Genomic DNA, 21,329 nt, shown 5'->3' on the forward strand with positions numbered 1-21,329 from the left:
TTCTTATGTTTTCCTCATTGTTGATAATCATTTCTCAGCCTAAAAATACATTTAATTGTGGTTGTAATAGGTATTTTAGTATATATCCAACAAGTAGAGATAAATATAAGTATTACTAAAGCTATTTTTGTTCAGTAGAACCTTTTTTGTAAGATTAAGACAAATTATTATACAGTTCTGTGATTTTATTCCGCTGCTCAGCAAACTCTTGATTAGAAATAGTTGCTGATATTGTATATTTTAAATACTTACTAAAAATGACATGATATTTGATACATGAGATAGAATCTATTACCTATTTAGCCATCAGCATTCTTTTTTTAATGTAAAATGGAATAAGTAGTAAAATACGTAGCACACATGGTACATTCTGTTTTTATTAAATTTAAGTTGTAAAACATATGCTTGGAACTTAATGATTGTTCTTCATAGTACCTTACAAGCAATGTTTATTAATTGATACAGTGAATATTTGCAGTTAGTTTGGCTTTGTTTACATAAAAGTATTGACTTTAATGAGATTAATGTATATACTGTCATTATTTACATAATATAAATATGTGGGGAAATTACACATTAAATGTTTTGTAGAAAATTGGATAAAAGTTAAGTTCTGGGTTTTTATGACATGTTAATTGAGTGATAATTCCTTAATGATATGATTTGCTTAAAGTTAATTTTTAGTGTATCTTTTTACTATCTGTTTTTTCTTTTTTTGGACATATTAGGTTGACTCATATGAATTGACCTACAAAACCCAGCAATTGCTTATGTTTCTACCAAAGTATAGCAAATTCTTATGACAACTTTAATCACTTGCCTAATGCTGTATACCTTGTTAATCTTTTTTCTTTCTCTATGAAAAGCTATTCTTCTCTAGCTAGTATATTTCTGCATATCAGAAGTAAAAGGACATTGATTTTGCATTGATTATTCAACAAAACTTTGTGATTGCACAGTGTTCTTTTGCCATTTGTTTTAAAATGCATCAAAGACCTTTAAAACAAACTCTAACCTTTTAAATGTTAAAGAAAACCTCCATTTAAAATTTTATAGAACTTACATTATAGTATCTGACTTTATAAACACAGATTTAGGTTCCAGGCAGTTGGTTTGTGACAAATTAGTTTCATCTGCACTCCTCAATATATACAAACACTTCTTCAAATTACTGGTGCACAAAAGGTTTGTCTTATTTTTATTTTTCGGTTGAGCTCTTTCTTACACATACCATCCTCTTTCATTTTTGTTAAAACAAAATATGTAGTAAATTTCTTGATGGGTTAAGATCTTCGTTATGGACCTTAATTATGGCAGTTGTTGCTTTGCCTGCTACTGAAATTAACTGAAATTCGTGCATATTAGAACTATGTTCTTATTTTGCAGTCACCATGGTTACTGTGGAATCATGCATGTGTTTCAGTTAATACAGTACTGTGCAAGGAGAAGCCTGCTTGTGCATTTTATTTTGTAAAAATAACTTTTAAACAAGAACATTTTTTCCGTTTTTAAAAAGTCAAACTTCAGATTCTTATTCAGTGGCTTTGGAAAATCTTTATACTATAAAACAATACAGTGATATGATACTTTTATGATCTTTATGTTCCTTCTCAACACTCCATTACAAGCAATTTCATAAGAAAACAAATTTTTATAAGAAAACAAAATATAGACAGAGATATACCCACATTTACATAGGAAAAAGTTAGAAAGATAATTATCAAAATGTCAATAGTTGTTTTTACTGGAAAGTGAGTTTATAGGTGATTTTTATTTGGTTGTTTACAATTTGTTTCCTAAATGGTTTCCAATATATGCATATTACTCTATAAACAAAATAAGAGTTGTGTTTTAAAACTGAAGCCATTGTTTCTAAAAAACATAGTCTAGTTCTAAGGCATTTATGTTTTACCTTTGTTCTTTAAAAATGGTTTTATTGTCATTGGATGGAGGAATCTCTTTCAGGTACTATGCTTTTCAGTATTTTAGGGCAGTGATTTTTCAAGTGATCTCAGCGGGACCAGCATCACTTGGGTACTTGCTACAATTGCCTGTTCTCAGGCCTCACCCCAGACTTACGGAATCGGAAACTTGGGGAGCAGGCCCAGGAAACTGTTTGAACAAGCCCATTAGGTGGTTCTGATGGTGCTGAAGTGTGAGAACCACTGCTCTAGGGCAGTAATGTTCAAAGTTTGTTCCATGAACCTCTACGTAAGAATCAAGTGAGTCAAAGGAAGCAGAATTTCTGCGTGACGTTCCTGGATACAGATTTGAGTCACATGCACAGTGTTGCAGGGCTCTTGTTTGGCACCTTGCTAGAGACCATTGTTAGTCCTGTTTTGTCCTCATGAGGAACAGGAATGTCAGACAAATTTTAGCGCTCCAACTGCCACACATCTTGTCTTTTTGTTTCTTGGCCTACACTTGTTACTGTCTATTTATTATTGATTGATTGATTATTATTTTTTATCTTCATTAGATTTACTGGGGTGACATTGGTTAGTAAAATTACACAGGTTGCAGGTGTACAATTCTGTAAAATACATCATCTATATATCACATTGAATGTTCACCATCCAGAGTCAGTTCTCCTTCCATCACCATATATTTGACCCCCTTTATCCTTGTTACTTTTTAGATACTTACAGTTTAGTAATATGTTAGTAATTATACTCATTAGTAATTGGCTTTTACCTATGTAGAAATTTCAGAACTTCAGGATTATATTATGTTAAATCATTTTGCTCATTTTATCTATCTCATCTTATTTATTGTTTCAAAGTTGATTAGAATTTTAGGACCTCATTCTTATACCATGTTTCCCGGAAAATAAGACATAGCCGGACCATCAGCTAATGCGTCTTGTAGAGCAAAAATTGATACAAGACTTGGTCTTATTTTACTATAAAATAAGACCGGGTCTAATATAATATATGTAATGTAATGTAATATAATATAATATAATAATATATAATGCCAGGTCTTATATTAATTTTTGCTCTGAAAGATGCATTAGAGCTGATGGTCCGGCTAGGTCCTATTTTTGGGGAAACACGGTATTAAAACTTTGCTCAGTGAGCCTTAGGCCTATTGATGTAATTCAGCTCCTGTTTATGACACATAGTCTCTATAATGGAATGTGCTATTGAAACCCCAAAAAAGCAGTCTTATTACAGCTTTTTAATAAATTTGGAACTTTGTCTTCAATTTTTTATGATATTAATCTTCCACATACTATTTTTCTTAAATACAGAGTGCCAAAAAGATGTATACACATTTTAAGAATGGAAGAAAACTGTATTAAAATTGTAATACTCAATATATACTGTAAACAAAAGATGAATACAAGTCACGTTTGACTTCTGCAATTATAAGTGGTGCTCAAAGTGGTTACCAGTAGCATAATTTTAATACAGTTTTTTCCTTTCTTATAATGTGTATACTTTTTTTGGGGCACCCTCTGTATGTAGTCAATAATATTCATTTGCAGATTTATTTCATTGACATTTGTGATAACTTTTAGTTTGTGGTAACTTTTAGATTACATAGGGTTGATTAATGTATAAATTCTCTGAGAGTTGTATTAACTTTATAAGTGAAGTGCTTGTTCAGTGGAATTTTCAAGTATAGCTCTCTAAGTTGTTAGAAGGACTACTGGGAAATTGTATCAATGATCTTATCTTTAAATTCCTGTCAGTGCTGTATTGTAAGAAAAACTAAGCACAAGTAAGCTCCCTTCTTTCTTTTCCCCCTAAATGTCAGATCAGAGTTTCATAATGGTGAGCAATAGATGGGGTGAGCTTATGCGTATGTCTTGGTTTGCCTGGGAGCTTATGCATATGTCTTGGTTTGCCAATCCCATTTTATGCCCTCTGTCTGGGCATATTTCTTAATAGCGCCTTCAATAGGTTCTCATTTGGATAATAAGTTATATTATTATCCAACTGTATAGCATGGTGGTGAAGGGCATGGGTTCTGAAGTTAGACTTTGGTTCAAAGCCTGGCTTCTTAATTTTTACTGGGAATTGAACCACTCTGAACCTCAGTTTACCTTACCTTTAAAGTGGGGATTACAACTGTACCTACTTAACTAGGGATGTTAATGGGAATTAAGTGATATGTGTGAAAATTCCTGACATACTACTGAGCTCTAAGTAAATGTTTGATGATGATGCTAGTCCTTGTAGGCTGTTCAGTTGACTTCTATTCTTCCTGGATTTGATTCTTGGCCTTGGCTGGATTGCTTTTCTCACAACGTTGGGATGCTAATCACAAAACTTCGGTTATTATTAACAAAATCCACCACAGCATATGTAGAATAAAACAGATTCCATTTTAATAGAAATACAATCAATTTACCATAGTTACAAATTAGAATGTAGAAACAAATTTACTATAGTTTGTCTCTCTAATTTCAAAGTAATTGAATTGTTGTTGTATTATCATTTCACACTACTGTGATACAGTATTCTGTTTTTTCCCCTTAATGTTATATCAGAAAAAAATTTTCATACTTTATTGCAATGCCATATTAAAGTAATACAGGAGTTTAGGTCAAAGGATTTCCACAAACCTATCCTTTAATTAAATTATTGTTTTTATTTCATTGTCATCTTCTAATCAAGTTTTACACATTTCTAATTGCACCACTGACTGAATTTTGTGTTTTGAATATTTGCTTAGTTACAGTATATACATTTTTATATGTTACTAGTGTTTTTTCCTTGCCTTGCCATTTTCCTCCACCAAGCAAATGAGATTTAGTCCAATATTTATACTTCCATGTCTTAATCCATTATAATATAATTATGGGTGGATATCTATGCATGTGTGAAAAAATAGTCATATGTTTATTTACAAAAATGATACTGTATTATATATGCAATCTTTGTAACATCTTTTTTTCATTTTATAATACACACATTAGGTCAGTAAATATGGATCTACCACATTCTACTTAGTAGCTAGATAACATTTCATAATATGGCTATACTTCAGTTTTTTCAACTGTTATTTTGTTGATGGGCATTCAGGTTATTTTTTAGGGTTTTGTATGTTTTGCTATAATAAATACTCTTAAACTTCTAGCCATATGTATTGGATATATTGGAGTTTTTGTTCATAGTTTCCCAGAAATAGACTATCTGGGCCAGAGAATGTTTATGTTTTAAATTTTTAATAGATATTTCAAGTTGTTTTTTAAATGTTAGTTTGGAATTTATCCAAACTAATGTATGAATGTGGCATTTTCCTCTAGCATCACCTGTATTAGTTATTCTTATTAATTTTTGCAACAATTAACAGTGTTATTTCTATCTAGTCATGATAGATAATATTCTTGGTGTTTCATAGAATTGGTGCTGCTTGTATTTTTTATACATACTTAAGACATAATTAAAGTATACCTTTTCTACCAATTTTTTAATATTTAATGAAGGGTACTTTGGTGTTTAATTTGACATATGTCAAATTTTATAACAGGGCAGTAGTTTCATTTTGTTCCATTGTGTTCCATGGTTAGAAAAATTCATTATAGCTGAAGATCTGTAGAGAATCATGATGAAACTTGTCTTAATTAAAAATGTTCAGTGCTCATATACTGTCAATTTTCTTTTCAAATACTGGTAACTTCTCAACTGTCATACTTAGAGTGTTTTGAAATTTGCAGGTATTTTTAATGTTGCTAAAACTCAAGGAAGTTGTAGTTCTGTTCTATGAGAAAAGAACTGAAATTTTAAGGTATAAAGTTTCTTCTCCAGCTAAATGATAATGGGGAAAGCAACTTTAAAATTTTATTTAAATTAATTGTGTATACATTTTTCCCTTGAATATTATGCAGGGGAAATAACTGTAATCTATATGAGTATGTATTTGTGTATGTATGAATAAGTTCATAGTGGAGCTTCAGAAAGAAATGATTTAATAAATGTTATTGGGTTTAGATTCCTGGGATTCTTTAGCATAAATTTGAAGCTCAGTTTATCCGTGTTCCTGTTTTTGTGTATCAGGTTACAGACATTATGCACAAAATTATATTTATCATGTTTAGAAAATCAAATACAGCTACAATTCTGTCTTTACAAAACAGTGATTTTCTGTGTGTGTGTGTGTGTGTGTGTGTGTGTGTGTGTGTGTGTGTGTTTGTGTGTGTATCAGATCATAGTAATTTTTTGTGTCTGTTTTGTGTTTGGCCATCTTGTTTTCTTACCTCTATGACAGAATGTAGTTAAGTCAAAAGCATTTATCTTGGTTTTGTAGCAAGAGTGGTATGTATATTTAATCTTGACCTTGTTTAAATTTGATCATTAATATAAAAATTAGTTGTTTTTTGGTACATCAATAGGAAAGGTATCTGTTTTTAATGAATGTATGCTTTAGTAAGTTTGATATGTTAAAATATTTGTAAAATAAAATTTGTAAGATTAAATATTTTATTTATTGTAATTATACTTTCTTATTATTTGAGACCGTTACTATCTGATCATTTTATAACTATAAAAGATTTTTGCTATGTAACTATAAGATATTAAAGATATTTAAGATACTGAAATTGTGTATGGAATGGTGAACAGGTTATGGTTGGGGGTGGAGGATTAACATGGGGGATTTGGGAGAAAAGTATAATGTCCAAAACAGTAAAGAACAAATTTCCATGCTTTTTAGTTTGAATTATTTTTGTTCATTGTAGTGTTTTCATTTTGTGAGCTTTTCTATGCACATACAAAATGTTTCTCCTCAGGCCCCCTTGTATTTGCTGGTCCTATATTTATGAATCATCGAGAACAGGCTCTAGCCAGACTCAGATCCCATCCAGCACAGCTAAAGCATAAACGGGACAAGCACAAAGGTATTTGGACTTCCTTATCAACTAGGTGGGAAACTTTCCCAATTTCTTCCACTCATTTGAATTTTGTCTCTGGGAAAATGCACAACCCTAATTCTTCTACTTTACTTCTGTCATTATTATATAGCCTGAGGAGAAAGAACATGTTGAAAGTCGTACTGTTTGTCAATGACTATCAATTTTATTTCATTTTTTTTGTTAACTTTAAGAAGACATTTAAAAATTTTTTTTTTTTTTTCCATTTTCAAATTCAATAATGTTAAGGGAAGGTGGAAAAAGTAATAATTGCTTTCTGTTTTTATCCTTTATTATCTGTTCTTAGATGACTACCATCTGGCATTGTACTTTTTTTGTTAATGCTGTTTATTTGCTTTAGAATTAACAAAATTACTAAATTCAGTGTATAAAGTAATAATGAGTTGACTGCTATGACACTTTTCCATTGTTTTAATGTTAAAGTTTATATACAAAACACACGATTTATTTGATGTTTGAAGGTCAAATATGATAGGTGTAAGCAGAGACTGAGTTATGTTGACCGTAGTGCTCAGGAACTGTGAGAGGTCTCAACAAGTCTGGAACTGACTAGGAATCTGTTATACACAGTTCTTTGAGGTATAAGAGTTATGGCTTAATTTAAAATATTCCTAAATCAAGCTTATTTTCTTTTAAACCACAGGTTATGGGTCAACTAAAATCAGGAAAGTATTTCATACAGATAATTTATAAATTTATATATTAATTCTGCCTTGAATCCTGGCATGTGAACCAGGCCTCTTTGATTAGTGCAAGTTACAGTTACTATTTTCCTAAATGTTTAAGGTAAATTTCACCAAACAGAATAGAACGTTTTAAAAACACATAGTCCACATAGCCAAATTAATCCAACTAATGTTTTGTGTTTTATTTTTTTTGCTGTAAAACTGTATAATTATAGACTAATTTTATTTTTAAACTTTCACATACAATATATTATAATCACTTTATTTGCTTCTCTAATGTTATCAGTTTGCCACTCAAAGCAAAAACACAAAACAGACAAAAATTTCTGGTTTTAGTAAAAGCACACACAAATAGAGTACTACTTATTTTCAGTAGAATTAAAAAATGAGAGTATTTTAAATCTATTGCTATTAACCATAGTAAAATTTGTGATTGCTGTATATACTAAGTGCTTTGTCAATACCATAAATATTTAAATATAAGGAACAATATTTTGGGTATGCTATGTAAGTTATTGTAGTTATTGCCAGAATCTCTGGTCTCATATTTTCTACTATGCCACTGTTAGAACAGATTTTCTTAGTGTCTTTTTCCTCCCAATTATAAAACACTGAAGTTTTCCTAATACTTTACCTGAGGTTAAATATTCACTTTTTCATGAAACATTTTAAAACTTTTTCAGGTCCATTTTAGTATCTATGGACAAACATCTTCATTATTCCAAAAATTTAAAATGAAATGCTAAGTGGAGACTAAATTTGCAAATTTAAAACAGACAATGTCACATTGATTAGCTATAGAAATTACTCAACAATAGCTACACAATAGACTTATTCCATCTCGTCTGTCACAGGGTTACTTGTAGTAACCTCTTTGGAAGGACTTATTTTATAGTATTATAGTGTAGGTCCAGTTTTTTAACATCAGATTTTATGGTTTTATTGAGTGAAACAATTTAATCTCTTTACCACGAAAATTTAAGTTTAAAGTGTAAGCAATGGTGCCCTATTTTATACAGAGTATTAACTTGACAGTTACTAATTTCTGTGCACCCACAAATTCTCTCCCCCCTTACCGTCTTTTACATTCATTTTCCCTGTCATTTAATCATCTCATCATTCACTGCTTTTTACTCTTGCTACATCTTTTAATAAGTGTTTTTTGTACATATATTTTTCTCTATTTTCTTACCCTATTTGTTTTCCACTTTGAAATTTATTGTGTTCTGTGTTACATTTAATTATATCGGTGGTATAAATCGTAGGATGATAATAGTTAAAATTTCCTAGAGTATGACTATTTTGTTTGGATGTGTGGAAGGTAAGAACTGTGGATTTATTGTTAACAAGAGTGAGTTCTAAGATGGAAAGTTGGAGAGCTTCTGGCTGATTGGAGAGAATTCAGAGAAGGTCATGGAATTCATTCTATACAAGCAAATTTTGACTAGAGGCAAAATAAGAGTATGTAAGGCTGAATCAATAAGTATAACATCTAATTCATATAACATACAGTAAGTTATTTTAAAAGTGTAACCATAGACTATATTTCAAACAGACCCCTGGGTTAACATTTGTTTCAGCTGTTCAGCACCTTACATAGGAAAAGATTTTAATACAGTGTTCCTACTTAGGAACATCTGAATTGTTCTGGAGACAGTCTTGATAGCTGTCTTGAAGTGACTGGTGTGAAAACCCAGCACACTTACAAACATCTGTGTGTTTCTTCACGTCTGTTTCTGTTTAGAAATGGAAATATTATAGCCTTTGGAATTAGGCTTTAGTTTTAATCCTAAAATTATCATTTACCAGAATTGTGTGGCCATTCATAAATTTCTTAATCTGTTTGGCTTTCATTTTCTTATTTTAAAAATAAGAATGGTAATTCCTAATTGATTATGTCGATATGAAGTTTAATATAAGATACAGATGAGGGTATATATAAATACATACGTGTGTGTACGTATATATATGAATATATATACATATATACATATATGTATGTATTTATATGTATTTTTTTTTACAACTAGAAATCCTCCATGAATACTGCTTTAATTATTTGAATTGAATTGCTTTCTCTTTTAGAATTATGCTAAAAGTACAAAATTTGAGGTTTGTTAAATGTGTAATTAGTTTATTTTTACAAAAAGATTGACGTTGTCAGTTATTTTTGGTGGTAAAAACGCGTGAGTCTTATTTTTTATCAAACTCCAAAACTGCTCTACCATTTATTACTTTGGGATGGTTACTTATTCCCTCTAAGCCTTAGTTTTCCCAACTGTAAAATGGAATAACAATACCTATGTTATCAGATTATTATATTGATTAAAGAAAGCAAAAGTAGTGGATATTGATTGAGCACTTTTCATACATTATCTCACTTAATCTTCGTAAGAGCCTTGTGAAGTAATGTACCGTTATTGCTATGTTAACAGATGGGAAAGCTAAGACTTGCAAAGTCCAATGTCCAGTTGTCTAGTAAATAGTAGAACCAGAATTCCAGTCCAGCTCTCTGAGACTCCAGTTCCCAAAAGCACTTCCCAGTTTACTATTTAAATTTTCACAGTGTTTATGTAGCACAGATTGTTTAGCAAATTATAGTTGCTACTACTTTGCTGTTTTATTTTAGTGATTTTGCTCAAAGTGCTCATTGTGTTTTGTGATACTTTTTGTGATATGCATGACCAAAAGATTACCCCAAAAAGTGTAGATTTAAATGAAAATTAAAATTAAGTCATTTTGATACTGAATCCTCTTTTCTCTATGTGTATACATAAATATATAAATAAGCTATATATAACGTATATACACACAGAGACAATATTTTAGATACATATCTGTTAAAACTTTATAGCTGTTAGAGTTTCAATATCACAAGAAATATGTATGAACATACTTATATTAGGGTAAATATGGATATACTTATTCCTAAATGGCCATTTATAAGAATGTTCAGACCAAATTTTTCCTACAAATCTGAGATTAATTTTATTGCTACTCATTAACACTTCACTGAATAATAATGAGCTTGAGCAAAATTAATCTTCCTGAATTTCACTTGCTGATTCTTGGAATTCACACTAAATTTTTAGCTACTTATTAGGTACCTTTTTTCTTTGATATACTTTTATAAATTTCTAAATTATTAGAATTATACTTCATTTTTTAATTGGCATCAAATACCAGATATAGTTGTGTATGTATATTTTAAAATTCCTCCACTGCTGCTGCTAATGATCAACAACCTCATCCCTATTTATTTTTACTTGTAATAATATTTTCACCATTTGTAATAATTAAGAAACTATATAGATAACAGGTTTGTTTAGATGAACTCGAACAAAATGTTTCTGGTATTATTTTTACCTTTAAATAATAGCTATAACTCTTTTAATTGCTATGGTTTTAATCAGTAAATTACCAGCCTTTTATTTCTCTTTCCCAGATTTTATGTCTCTATTGTAGGATTTGTGTTTATATTTAATCGTTGACTCAAGGGAGTGGGCAAATTCCAAAGTAAAAGATTCTAACTAGGCATCAATCCATTTATATAAAGTGGAATGATACTTGTAATATTGAATTTAATTAAGTCTGGCAAAATCATATAAACACAATTTGTTTTCTGTGTTAAATCAGGTTTGGTTTTAATAATTAGATATTTTTACCAGTTGAGATAAAGCTGTGAAATTTCTACACATCTGTCATCTTATTTACATTGTCTTTGGAAACTGCATATTTATTTTTGTATAGGCCCTTGTTTGTATTTAACTATTCTACACTCTTTCCAAGATGAGGAGTCTTTGAACTAAGAGTATATTTCGTTTTGGATAGAATAAAACCAAATGCTCTGATTCTTTATTTTTTATTTTTTTTGTAGCCCATCCTTTCTTGCAGCTTTATTTGGCAAACCCACGTTAGATAATTTAGCAGAAGAGGAATCATATTCTCTATCCTATTTATAGTAAAACCTCTCACTAATTCAGAATTTATGATATTTCAGATGTAGTATTTGTGATTTTTTTTTTTTGAGTAAAAAATTCAAAATAATTTCTTCCTCTGAATTTTCAGGGTCATACTTTTAAGGGGAAACCTGTCTAAAATCACTAGCTTTTCAAACCAAGGGCTCAAGAAATGAAGGATTCCTTCAACGTGCCTTCAACCTCTGGGTCCAGCAATTAATTCTTGTATGTTAAAGGACTTTTATGTTTATGGTACATTTTTATGTAATATAGGCCTATTTTGAATTATAATGTAGGTAACCACCTTTTATTTATTGTAGCATTTAGTTTAATCTATAATCTGTACTGCTTGAAGGTAATAAAATTGAATTTGTACTTAAATGTTCTCTGATTAAGACCTTTTCAGTATGTCATGTAGGCCAACCCATTCTATGTTATTCCGAATTAGTGAGGTTTTACTGTCCTAGTGTTATGAGTTTAAAGCTTTTCAAAATGATAGTCATTTAGTTATAGAAGTTAGGCTATAATTTAGGCCAATTTTGTCTTACCTTGTTATCACTAGAGGTTAGAAATATTAGCTATAAAAGGGTAATGTGAACCATGAAATGATTTGATGTTATTCTGCTTAGTGTTTTAAAATGGGCAATGAAAATACAGAATTAATAATGTGTCTGTAGATCTACCTGTGTATCTGCATATTGTACACATTTATGTAGAGTTGTTTTGGCACAAGAGAGTGGCTTAGACTAGTTGACCATTTGAAATTCCTGTTAGTTTTACATGTATTCAATGTGCAAGGAATTTGAATCTTGATGATATGGAGGTCATAGTCTAGTGATGTGTAGTTTTAGATGAGGAAAAGTAAGTTGTCTCCCTTATTTACACATTCCAAATAAAGGTTGTATATTCTGGAATGTGTTGGTTTTTATGTTACAGTTAGAATGCCAGAATATTCAAAGCCAAGTGTAGAAACCAGGGAAGGGCTAAAGAAAGCTTAAGGGAGGAAATGATAAGAAGGTAAGGAGTGAAAAGAAGAAAGGTTTGGTTGAGAGGAGTTAGTGATTGTGAGCCAGAAGAAGGCCACAAAGCAGAATGGCTGAGGAGCAGGTGGGACGGGAAAGATGAATCAGAGTAAGCCATTGAGCTGTAATATAATGGATAAAACTATTTGGTGTTTACAACTTTTTTAAAGTTTAATTGAGGTTAGTAAAATACTGGTGGACAGAGTAGCCTTTCTGTGTTTGGCCTTTCAGCAAGGCCAGTGGGGTGTCCTCAAGCTAAAGTTGTCTTTGGAAGAGTCCCAGGTGTTTGTGAATCAACTAGAATTTTTTTTTTTAATGACTAGTACTAACAATATCACTAAGTTTAAAATAATTGTTAAATGACTTTGCATGCAGTTATTTTTTGTGCAAACTAAATTTTTCCATATAAATTATTACATGTAGAATTTTGTTTCTATTTAATGACCTGTTTACATTACATAACTGATTAGCTTAATAGGTTTTATTCATAACCAGATCTTTGTTTTTATTGATTTAGTGATATTTACAAACAGAAGTATATAGTATTATCTTTCAAAATTGCTTCTTTGCAGGTAGATTCTTGATCTATCACTTCTAACAGCTGCAGATTCTTCTTGCTTGTTTCTTTTAACATGTTTCTCTTGTTCTTCCATAGTAAACTGATTTGAAATTTTATTGTGAAGATGAATAATGGCTTAATTACACATTGTAACACTTACAGATGGAAGTGGAGAACGAGGAGAAAAGGATGCAAGCAAAATCACAACGTATCCTCCCGGCTCTGTGCGGTTTGACTGTGAGCTGCGGGCTGTACAAGTCAGCTGTGGATTTCACCATTCAGGTAGCAGCTGGAACTTTAGGGTATAACGACATTTTTACAATTGTGCTACATCATTTGTTTGTTTAGTTTAGACAGTGTATCTGTTCATTGTGTGTTAAAAGCTATCGTGTGGCAATATCTCTCAAATCTATTAAAGCTTCCTATTTATTACAGAATTCCTTTTAAAACCTTTGGTATGATGTAGTGGGTACTTGTGCAGAGATCTGACTGTTAGTGTCTTCTGATGAACTTATAATTCAGTTCAGGAAATTTCTGAAGATGAAAGAATCCCTGAAATTTCTTTTAACTCTAGAATTCTGTGATTTTTATACTCTAGTCTCATATTTTGTTACGCAAGGAGAAATGTGCACCAACAAATTAACTTTTTTAATGTTAAAAAATAAATTTTTAGTAAAGTATTGCATTTGGGTTATGTGGCTTAGGTTGTATATTTAGCCTTTATAAAAATAAAAAATGTTAAATTCGTTGATGCTAGGTATAATTCCTTATTTGATAAATCACTGACAGGTATTAAAGTTCTGACATTTCATTGATATTGTACGTAATTAAATAGAGTGCAAATATATCTGCTACCTATATAATTATCCTAGATATGAGACGACAATATTTTATATGGAGTTACTCATTAAAAAAATTTTACAGTTGACCCAAACCAATGTTTTATTAAATATTAGTGTTATTAAATGGAATTTATACAAATTTTAAAGTATGTATCATGAAAAACATTGTATTTTTATAGCCTATAAAAATATTTTAAAGAACTGAAATCATATTTATTTTTTATTAAATGTAAATTTGTGCTCAATTGCCCATGTGAGCACAAATAGTGCTCAAAGTGGTGACAATTACACTGCTTTCAGTATGGTGTGATAGAAATATAAACTACATATAATGAAAAAATAAAACTCTGTATTTTGGTTTCAGTGGTTTTAATGGAAAATGGAGATGTCTATACATTTGGATACGGGCAGCATGGGCAGTTAGGACACGGAGACGTCAGTTCCAGGTACTATAACTTGTGTCAAGATACTGTTTTCTGTTTTCTTTTCTTCCTGTTTCTTTCTAACTATATATTTCCATACCTAAAATAGTATTTATACCACTATTTTATATAGTGTGGTCCTTACATTATTGGTGGTTCTTGATTTTGTGGTTCAGTGCTTTTGTGGGGATAGATGATTTTGTAATTTCAGAAGAAAAGTTGATTTACATCTTATACATTCAAAATGTGAGTGATTATGATTACCACAAAATTCTACTGTGTTCTTAATAATTATTGTCTTTTTGAAGGTTGTCATGGCCATAGAAAGGACAATGACTATCCCCAAATTGCATTTAAAAAAATGAGTAGTAGATTCATTCATATTTCTTGATGTTGTCTGTTTTGAAATTTTGGTCTAAAATTAACAGAAAGTCATTGACGCTTTTGAATAATTTTCAAACTAAACATAATGGTCTCTCAGAGAAACTGTTTTGACTTATTCAGCATAATAAGGAACTAATCGTGGTAAAGACTACTAGCCATTTCCTAATATTTGTTCTTCCCCATTGACTTGATAGTGGAGTTTGAGTTGGTGACATGACCACGCAGCCAAAGACTTCACAATGTTTCTACTCCCATTGCAGCCAGATAAGGCTGTGTGAACTAAAGAGATAGGTGCAGCTTTGGAATCCTGCTGTTAGAGGGGTGGGATATGCTTCCATTTCCGCTTCTTCCCTCCCAGCTCTCTGCCTGGAATCCATGCATGGTGTTGGGAACTGGAGAAGTCATCACAGCGATCTTAAGTTGGAAACCATGTATTGAGAATGGCAGAGCTGCAAAGTACAAGGAGTCTGGACCCTTGACACCATGGAGCCATGTCAGCTCCTTCCTTGCAGTTGGATACTTAACCAAGAGAGAAATAAACCTTTATCTTGTTTAAATCCCTGTTATTTTGGCTTCCATTACAGCGGTTGAATCTATATCCTGCTAATATAGTGAAGGTGTTTTTGGTCAAACGTATAGAAAATCCATCTTTATTAGTTCAGTTCTTCCAAGAAGAAGATGCTTAGGATTAGATGTGCGAATAATTTATTGGTAGAAAACTTGTGCGAAAGATAGAAGGGAAAAAAGTAGAACTAGACAAGGAAAACCTCCAGACACAATGTAAGTCTGACCCCTGTGGGATAAACAAAGCAGGAAAAAGGATAGATAGAGCAGGAAGAGTCTAGATTATAGTGCAGCTCTAAGATAGTTTCAGCAAGGCCAGTGGGGTGTCCTCAAGCTAAGGTTGCCTTTGGAGGACTCTTAAACTGGCAGGATGGGCCTGTCTTAATACCTTTACCGTGCTCAGCACAGGTGTTAGCATCCAGGGAAAGAACGGCCATAGGGACCCAAAGGGGCAGCATGGGGGGGGGGTCAACTCTGCTCCCTGTAGCAGGTTGTCTTAAAGATCTGAGTGATGCACGCGTGTGGCCTCCCACCACTGAAACCAGGCTTGTTTATCAAGTCTGGAGATAATTAGGGCAGCTTCAGGCCAGACTTGACTCATTAATTCAGTTCGCCACAAGAACTTTCTTTCTTTTTGTCTTTCTACTCTGCCTCATTCTCCCCTGTAGTCATTAGTTACCTGCCAGAGTCAACTGGGCCTGTATGGTTTCTCATTCATGTACAGTAAATTAATCACGAAATAAAATCCAATATTTTCATTTTGTTCTGGAACCACTCCATGTCTGTGGCAGGGATGGAATTATGCCATTTACATAGAAAAGACCAGTGATTCTTCATCTTGGCTGCACAGTGGAATTACTTGGGGGACTTCAAAAATACTATGTCTGGATTCTACATCTAGAATTTCTAAGAAGTATGTGTTGGGGATGAGGGGTGGTATTGGAGGCAGCAAGGGTAGTGTTGGATAGGATGTCAGCATCAGTCTTTTTCTAAAAGCTGTCCATATTCTGATACTCATCCAGGATTGAGAACCACTGTCTGCCCCTAGAGAGCAGGGTCAGATCCATTTGTGATGCATGCAAAATGGAGATGAAATGGAATGTAAAGTTACTTTGGTGAATGTTCCTAACGAGAAGAGATGATTGGCGTATCTTTGAGTGGAACTTCTCACTAAAAACACAAGTAAAATCTACATTTGACACTGTTGTCAAGAGGTTTGTAAGATTAGCACAATCTTAATGACAAATATTGTGCTTATAAAGAGAGCAAAAGGTCTTTGGCAGAGTTACTTTATCAAATGTCACTGGATGTGGCATTTGGATATTGGACACTGGATATGACAATATGAGTGGCTTGCAGGGTTGGGCAGTTCCTATCACAGGTGTTGGAGGCCACCAATATTTTGCTTCAGTCGAATGACCTCACTGATACGCAGAGACTGAGTCAGGACTTGTAGTTTGTATGGAGAAGAATTTGGCAAAGTTTTGTTCTGTTTCTCACTGAAGATTCATGACACAGGAGAAGAGGGTTTTTTATTATGATCATCATCATTATCATGATTGTTATTTAGCTGGTGATCGATCCTTTTGTGAGCATGCTATAAACTGGGGAGGTGAGACATAATGGAACATCATCGTGTGTGCAGCAAGGACGGTACTTCCTCACAGATCAAACTTCGTACGTGATGTCATTCCACAGGAATGGGCAGATAGCTATATTTCGTGGTCTTGACTGAGTGGAAGAGAAATAATGAAAGTCATGACTGTAATCAAATCACAGCCCTCAGGTGACTGCAATATGGAGCATGAACAGCATCAGCACAGCGTCCTGCCACATCACATGAGGTGTGATGGCTGTTGGAAGGGAAGTTACTCCTATCAGCCTTTAAAATGAACAGTTTGCCTAAAAGCATTGCCTCCTGGTCCAGATTATACCAGTGAGCACCGTTCCTTGATGTGCAGTGACTTGCTCAGGTGACAACGTCATAGCAATCAGCTAAGGATGTTGAATAGCTTGAATGTATCCATTTCATGAAATTTGGTATCTTTTAATGTTGAAAATAAAATATTAGGGTTTCTTAAGATAATTAAACTCTGGTGGGATTTGCTTTAACTCCCCAAAGTTGTTCTTCTCCAACATGTAAATTTTCACTCCTGGTTCCATTGATTGAGTCGTAACTAGCAGACTGAGTGCCTGTGCTATGGGAAAGCTAAATGGGACAACCCAGTGAAATAGTGCCCACACCAGGCCTGAGGGCATAAACAGAATTAGTCAAAACCAGCTCTGCTGGTTACCCTTTTTGTCTGGATCTATTGGGACTTGGAAGGTAGGAGTCAAGAACTGTGTTATTAATTCAGAAGGGAATTGACCACTTACATGGAGGAACAATCCCAGGAGGGACAAAGCCCCTATAGCATACATATTAACTACCACAGAGCAAAATATTTATAGGTAGTTAGCGGAAATAAAATTGGAGGGTATTTTTTTAAAGTTTCTAGTAATCAAGTGCTTTTAAATGGAATTTATTGTATAGCACACATTAATGTGTGATTAATGTAAGATAAATATTGTAGTATGCATGATGATAAAGATAGAAAAATGTTATTGATTTTCTCTTTATTTAATGTTTTGTCTTAAAATGACTGAGTTTAGTCTCTACTTTGGGTCCTGATTTTATCACTTGTACCTATATGACCCTGGCCAAGTTCTTAACTTTCTGGTGTCTCAGTTTCTTTATTAAATGGGAATAAGTATATTTCCCTGAGAAGGTTGTTGAGAGAATTCAGTGAGATGATGCCTGTTACTTAGCACAGAGCCCTAACCCAGAGCAAGTGCAAAAAGGATGAGTAACTTGTTCAAAGTCATGGTCATGTTGCTATTATGTGGTAGAGCCAGGATTCACACCCAGGCAGTTTAGTTGTAGAGCTTAAGCTTTTAGCCACTACAGCACTGCCTCTCATGATAGAGTATTCTGATTCAGTAACTACTGTGTTAAAATCTAAAATTATAGCCCAGTGAAAACAGGTAGAAAAGAGTACATAAAATTGTTTCATGTAGTTCCTGGGTTGAATTCCTGCTAAAGCATTGCATAATTATTTCATCCAACAAATATTTATAGAGATCACTAATGTTCCATTCACTGTAAAAGATTTAAAATTTTTTTGTTTAAAAGCAAAGGTAATACCCGTCTATCAGAAAAATTAAAAATTATATTGTCTATAAATAGAGCAATAAATTCAGGAAGTCTTTTTTTTAATTTATTTTAATTGGGGAATATTGGAGAACAGTGTGTGTCTCCAGGGCCCATCAGCTCCAAGTTGTTGTCCTTCAATCTAGTTGTGGAGGGCGCAGCTCAGCTTCAAGTCCAGTCGCCGTTTTCAGTCTTAGTTGCAGGGGGCACAGCCCACCGTCTCACGCGGGAATTGAACCGGCAACCTTGTTGTTGAGAGCTCGCTCTCTAACAAACTGAGCCATCCGGCCGCCCCTCCAGCAGCTCAGCAGCAGCTCGTTGTCTTCGATCTAGTTGTGGAGGGCACAGCTCCCTGGCCCATGTGGGAATCGAACTGGCAACCCTGTTGTTCAGAGCTCGTGCTCTAACAAACTGAGCCATCTGGCCGCCCCTCAGGGAATCTTTTTAATAATCTCCTTAAAGTCAGTGATTATGTCTTTTTCATCTTCATATCCGAGCACCTAGAATGGAGACCGGCATATAGCACCTAAATAAGTTTACTGAATATTCTTATTAATGCCTGTTATCTCTTATTCTTATTGCATTCCTTATTCATTGTTTTTTATTTCAGTTGGTTCTTATAAGATATTGACTTAATTTTTTTTTTTTTTTTTAACCTAGGGGATGTCCCACTCTCGTTCAAGCATTGCCAGGCCCTAGCACACAAGTTACTGCAGGTAGCAACCATACAGCGGTACTTTTAATGGATGGACAGGTCTTCACTTTCGGAAGTTTTTCTGTAAGGAATTTTTAAAGTATTAATTTTATTGCATTGTGTCTACTATCTTCTTAATGCATTGCCTTCAATTTATCTACATTAGCTTTTTTTTTTCTGGTTTCAGTGAAATTCTTGTGTTATAATTATTGCATATTCATATTTCCTGTCTCCACCCTCAAAACATACAAAACCTGAATATTACTTTGAAGTAATTTTCTAGTTTAGCCTAAGAATTTACTGAATTTAACAGATATGTTAGAATTGGACATGTCTATTGCAGGTCAGAGTCCTTTAAGCATTCGGTAGAACTAATTCTGTCATTTGAAAACTTATTTCTCATCTAGTTTGTAAAGATTTATTCTTCTTAACATATGGAATTATTTCTACTTTAGAACTTTTTAAAAGCCTAGTTTTCTTACTAGATTTGTTTAAAATTATACTTTCCTTTTTCCTCTCTCTCTCTCTCTCTTTCTCTCTGTCTGTCTGTCTTTTTCACTCTTTCTGTTTTTTCAAAACTTGAGAAGAGTGAAAATGCTCTGAGAATTTTGTATAGTGTGAGCATAGTAGAGATCAAGGAAAAACTTCATAAATTTACCTATTGTTAACATTTTCATCTACTTGCTTTATCATTTATACCTATATGCTCTCATCTCATTCACACACCGTGTGTGTGTGTGTGTGTGTGTGTACATCAAACATTTTTTTCCTGAATCTTTTAAGAATAGCTTACATACATTATGTGGGTTATGTGTTCCCTTCTGTTGTAATTGGGCTTTTATTGCTGCTAGCACATCAGTGCGTGGTGGAGTTGTATTTATTCTAAGTCTTTGTTGAAGTTCTCACTGAGTTCATTTATTCGTCTCCCAATTTCATTGACATTCTCATTACCAGTGTTTTGAACTCTGTATCTGGCACATTGCTTGTCTTCTTTTTGTTTAGTTCCTTTTCTGGAGTTTTGTTCTGTTCTTTCATTTGGTACATGTTTCTTTGTCTCCTCATTTTGGCTGCCTCCCTGTGTTTTTTTCTATGTATTAGGTAGATCTTTTATGTTTCCCAGTCTTGACAGGGTGGCCTTAATGTAGAAGGTGTGCAATGGAGGCCAGTAGCACAGTCTCCCTGTTCACCTATGTTGGGTACTCTTGGGGAGTCCCCTGTGTGGGTTATGTGTGTCCTCCTGTTGTAATTGGGCTTTTATTGCTGTCAGCCCCCCAGTGCCTGGTGGAGGTGAACGTCATGCTGACTGACTGAGGGCAGGCTACAACTACAGCAGAGGAGGTGTTGTGCAGGGTCTGATCCCATGGAGTGCGAGTCCTTTAGCAGGGCTCTGGTACCCGCTAAAGGTGCCCCTTGGGTCAGCTCTGGTGTGGTGTGCTGTCAGCCACTAGGTGTGTTGAGTCTGAAGCCTGTTGAAAGTGGACCTGATACAGGCCAAGGTGTGCTGCTGCTTTTGCCAGGCTTGGGTCTGCTTGGGAGGAACTACTAAGTGATCTGCGGTTGTTTGCCACTTGTGCTGGGATTGGAGGTGATTGGGAGAGGCCAGCTACCATTCGTGCCAGGCTGGGGACCCTTTGGTGGGCACTGCAATGCAAGCTGAGGCCAGTTGCCATTTATGCTGAATTTATGGCTGCTTAGTTGGAGCTACATTACAGGCCAAGACTGGCTGTTGCTTGTGCCAGGCTTGGGGCCACCTGATGGGAGTTACAATGGAAATTGAGACCAATCACTATTTGTGCGGAACTTGGGTCCAGTGGGCGGGAGCTACAGCGCACACCAAGGTTGGCCACTACTTTTGTGGGATTTGTGGACCTTTGAGAAAGTATGCAGTACAAGCCTGGGACAGCCACCAGTCATGCAAGGTTTGTAGATTTGGGGAAAATTGTGCAGCTCATGTTGAGGCAGGGCACTTGTGTGGAGGAGGGGTGGAAGAGCCCCGGCCCAGTGAGTGGGGTGGGGCAGGTTGTCAGCGAGTCACCAGGGCAGGCTAAACAGTGTTAGCCAGGTAAGTGAAGAGCACAGATGCAGTACTTTCCTGCCTCCTGCCCGCTGGATGAGAGGAGAGCTCAA

The 21,329-nt window shown here is 33.9% G+C and overlaps 1 protein-coding gene across 15 annotated transcripts in view; it reads left to right on the forward strand.

Annotated features, from left to right (window-relative positions):
• The window catches only part of MYCBP2 (MYC binding protein 2), a 244,475-nt gene that overhangs the window by 69,598 nt on the left and 153,548 nt on the right, over positions 1–21,329 (forward strand). For 13 of the 15 annotated variants that reach the window (XM_074329400.2, XM_074329402.2, XM_074329405.2 and 10 more), the window contains exons 18-21: positions 6,740–6,847; positions 13,269–13,388; positions 14,313–14,394; positions 19,169–19,286. In XM_074329400.2, the coding sequence (XP_074185501.2) occupies positions 6,740–6,847; positions 13,269–13,388; positions 14,313–14,394; positions 19,169–19,286 (428 nt within the window). Of the gene's footprint in view, positions 1–6,739; positions 6,848–13,268; positions 13,409–14,312; positions 14,395–19,168; positions 19,287–21,329 lie in introns of those variants that run through there. The other 2 variants (XM_074329406.2, XM_074329412.2) reach the window with 2 other exon arrangements.

The sequence above is a fragment of the Rhinolophus sinicus genome, chromosome 16 (genome assembly GCF_057876585.1).
Source record: "Rhinolophus sinicus isolate RSI-liver-muscle chromosome 16, RSI-T2T, whole genome shotgun sequence".
Classification (NCBI taxonomy): Eukaryota; Metazoa; Chordata; class Mammalia; order Chiroptera; family Rhinolophidae; genus Rhinolophus; species Rhinolophus sinicus.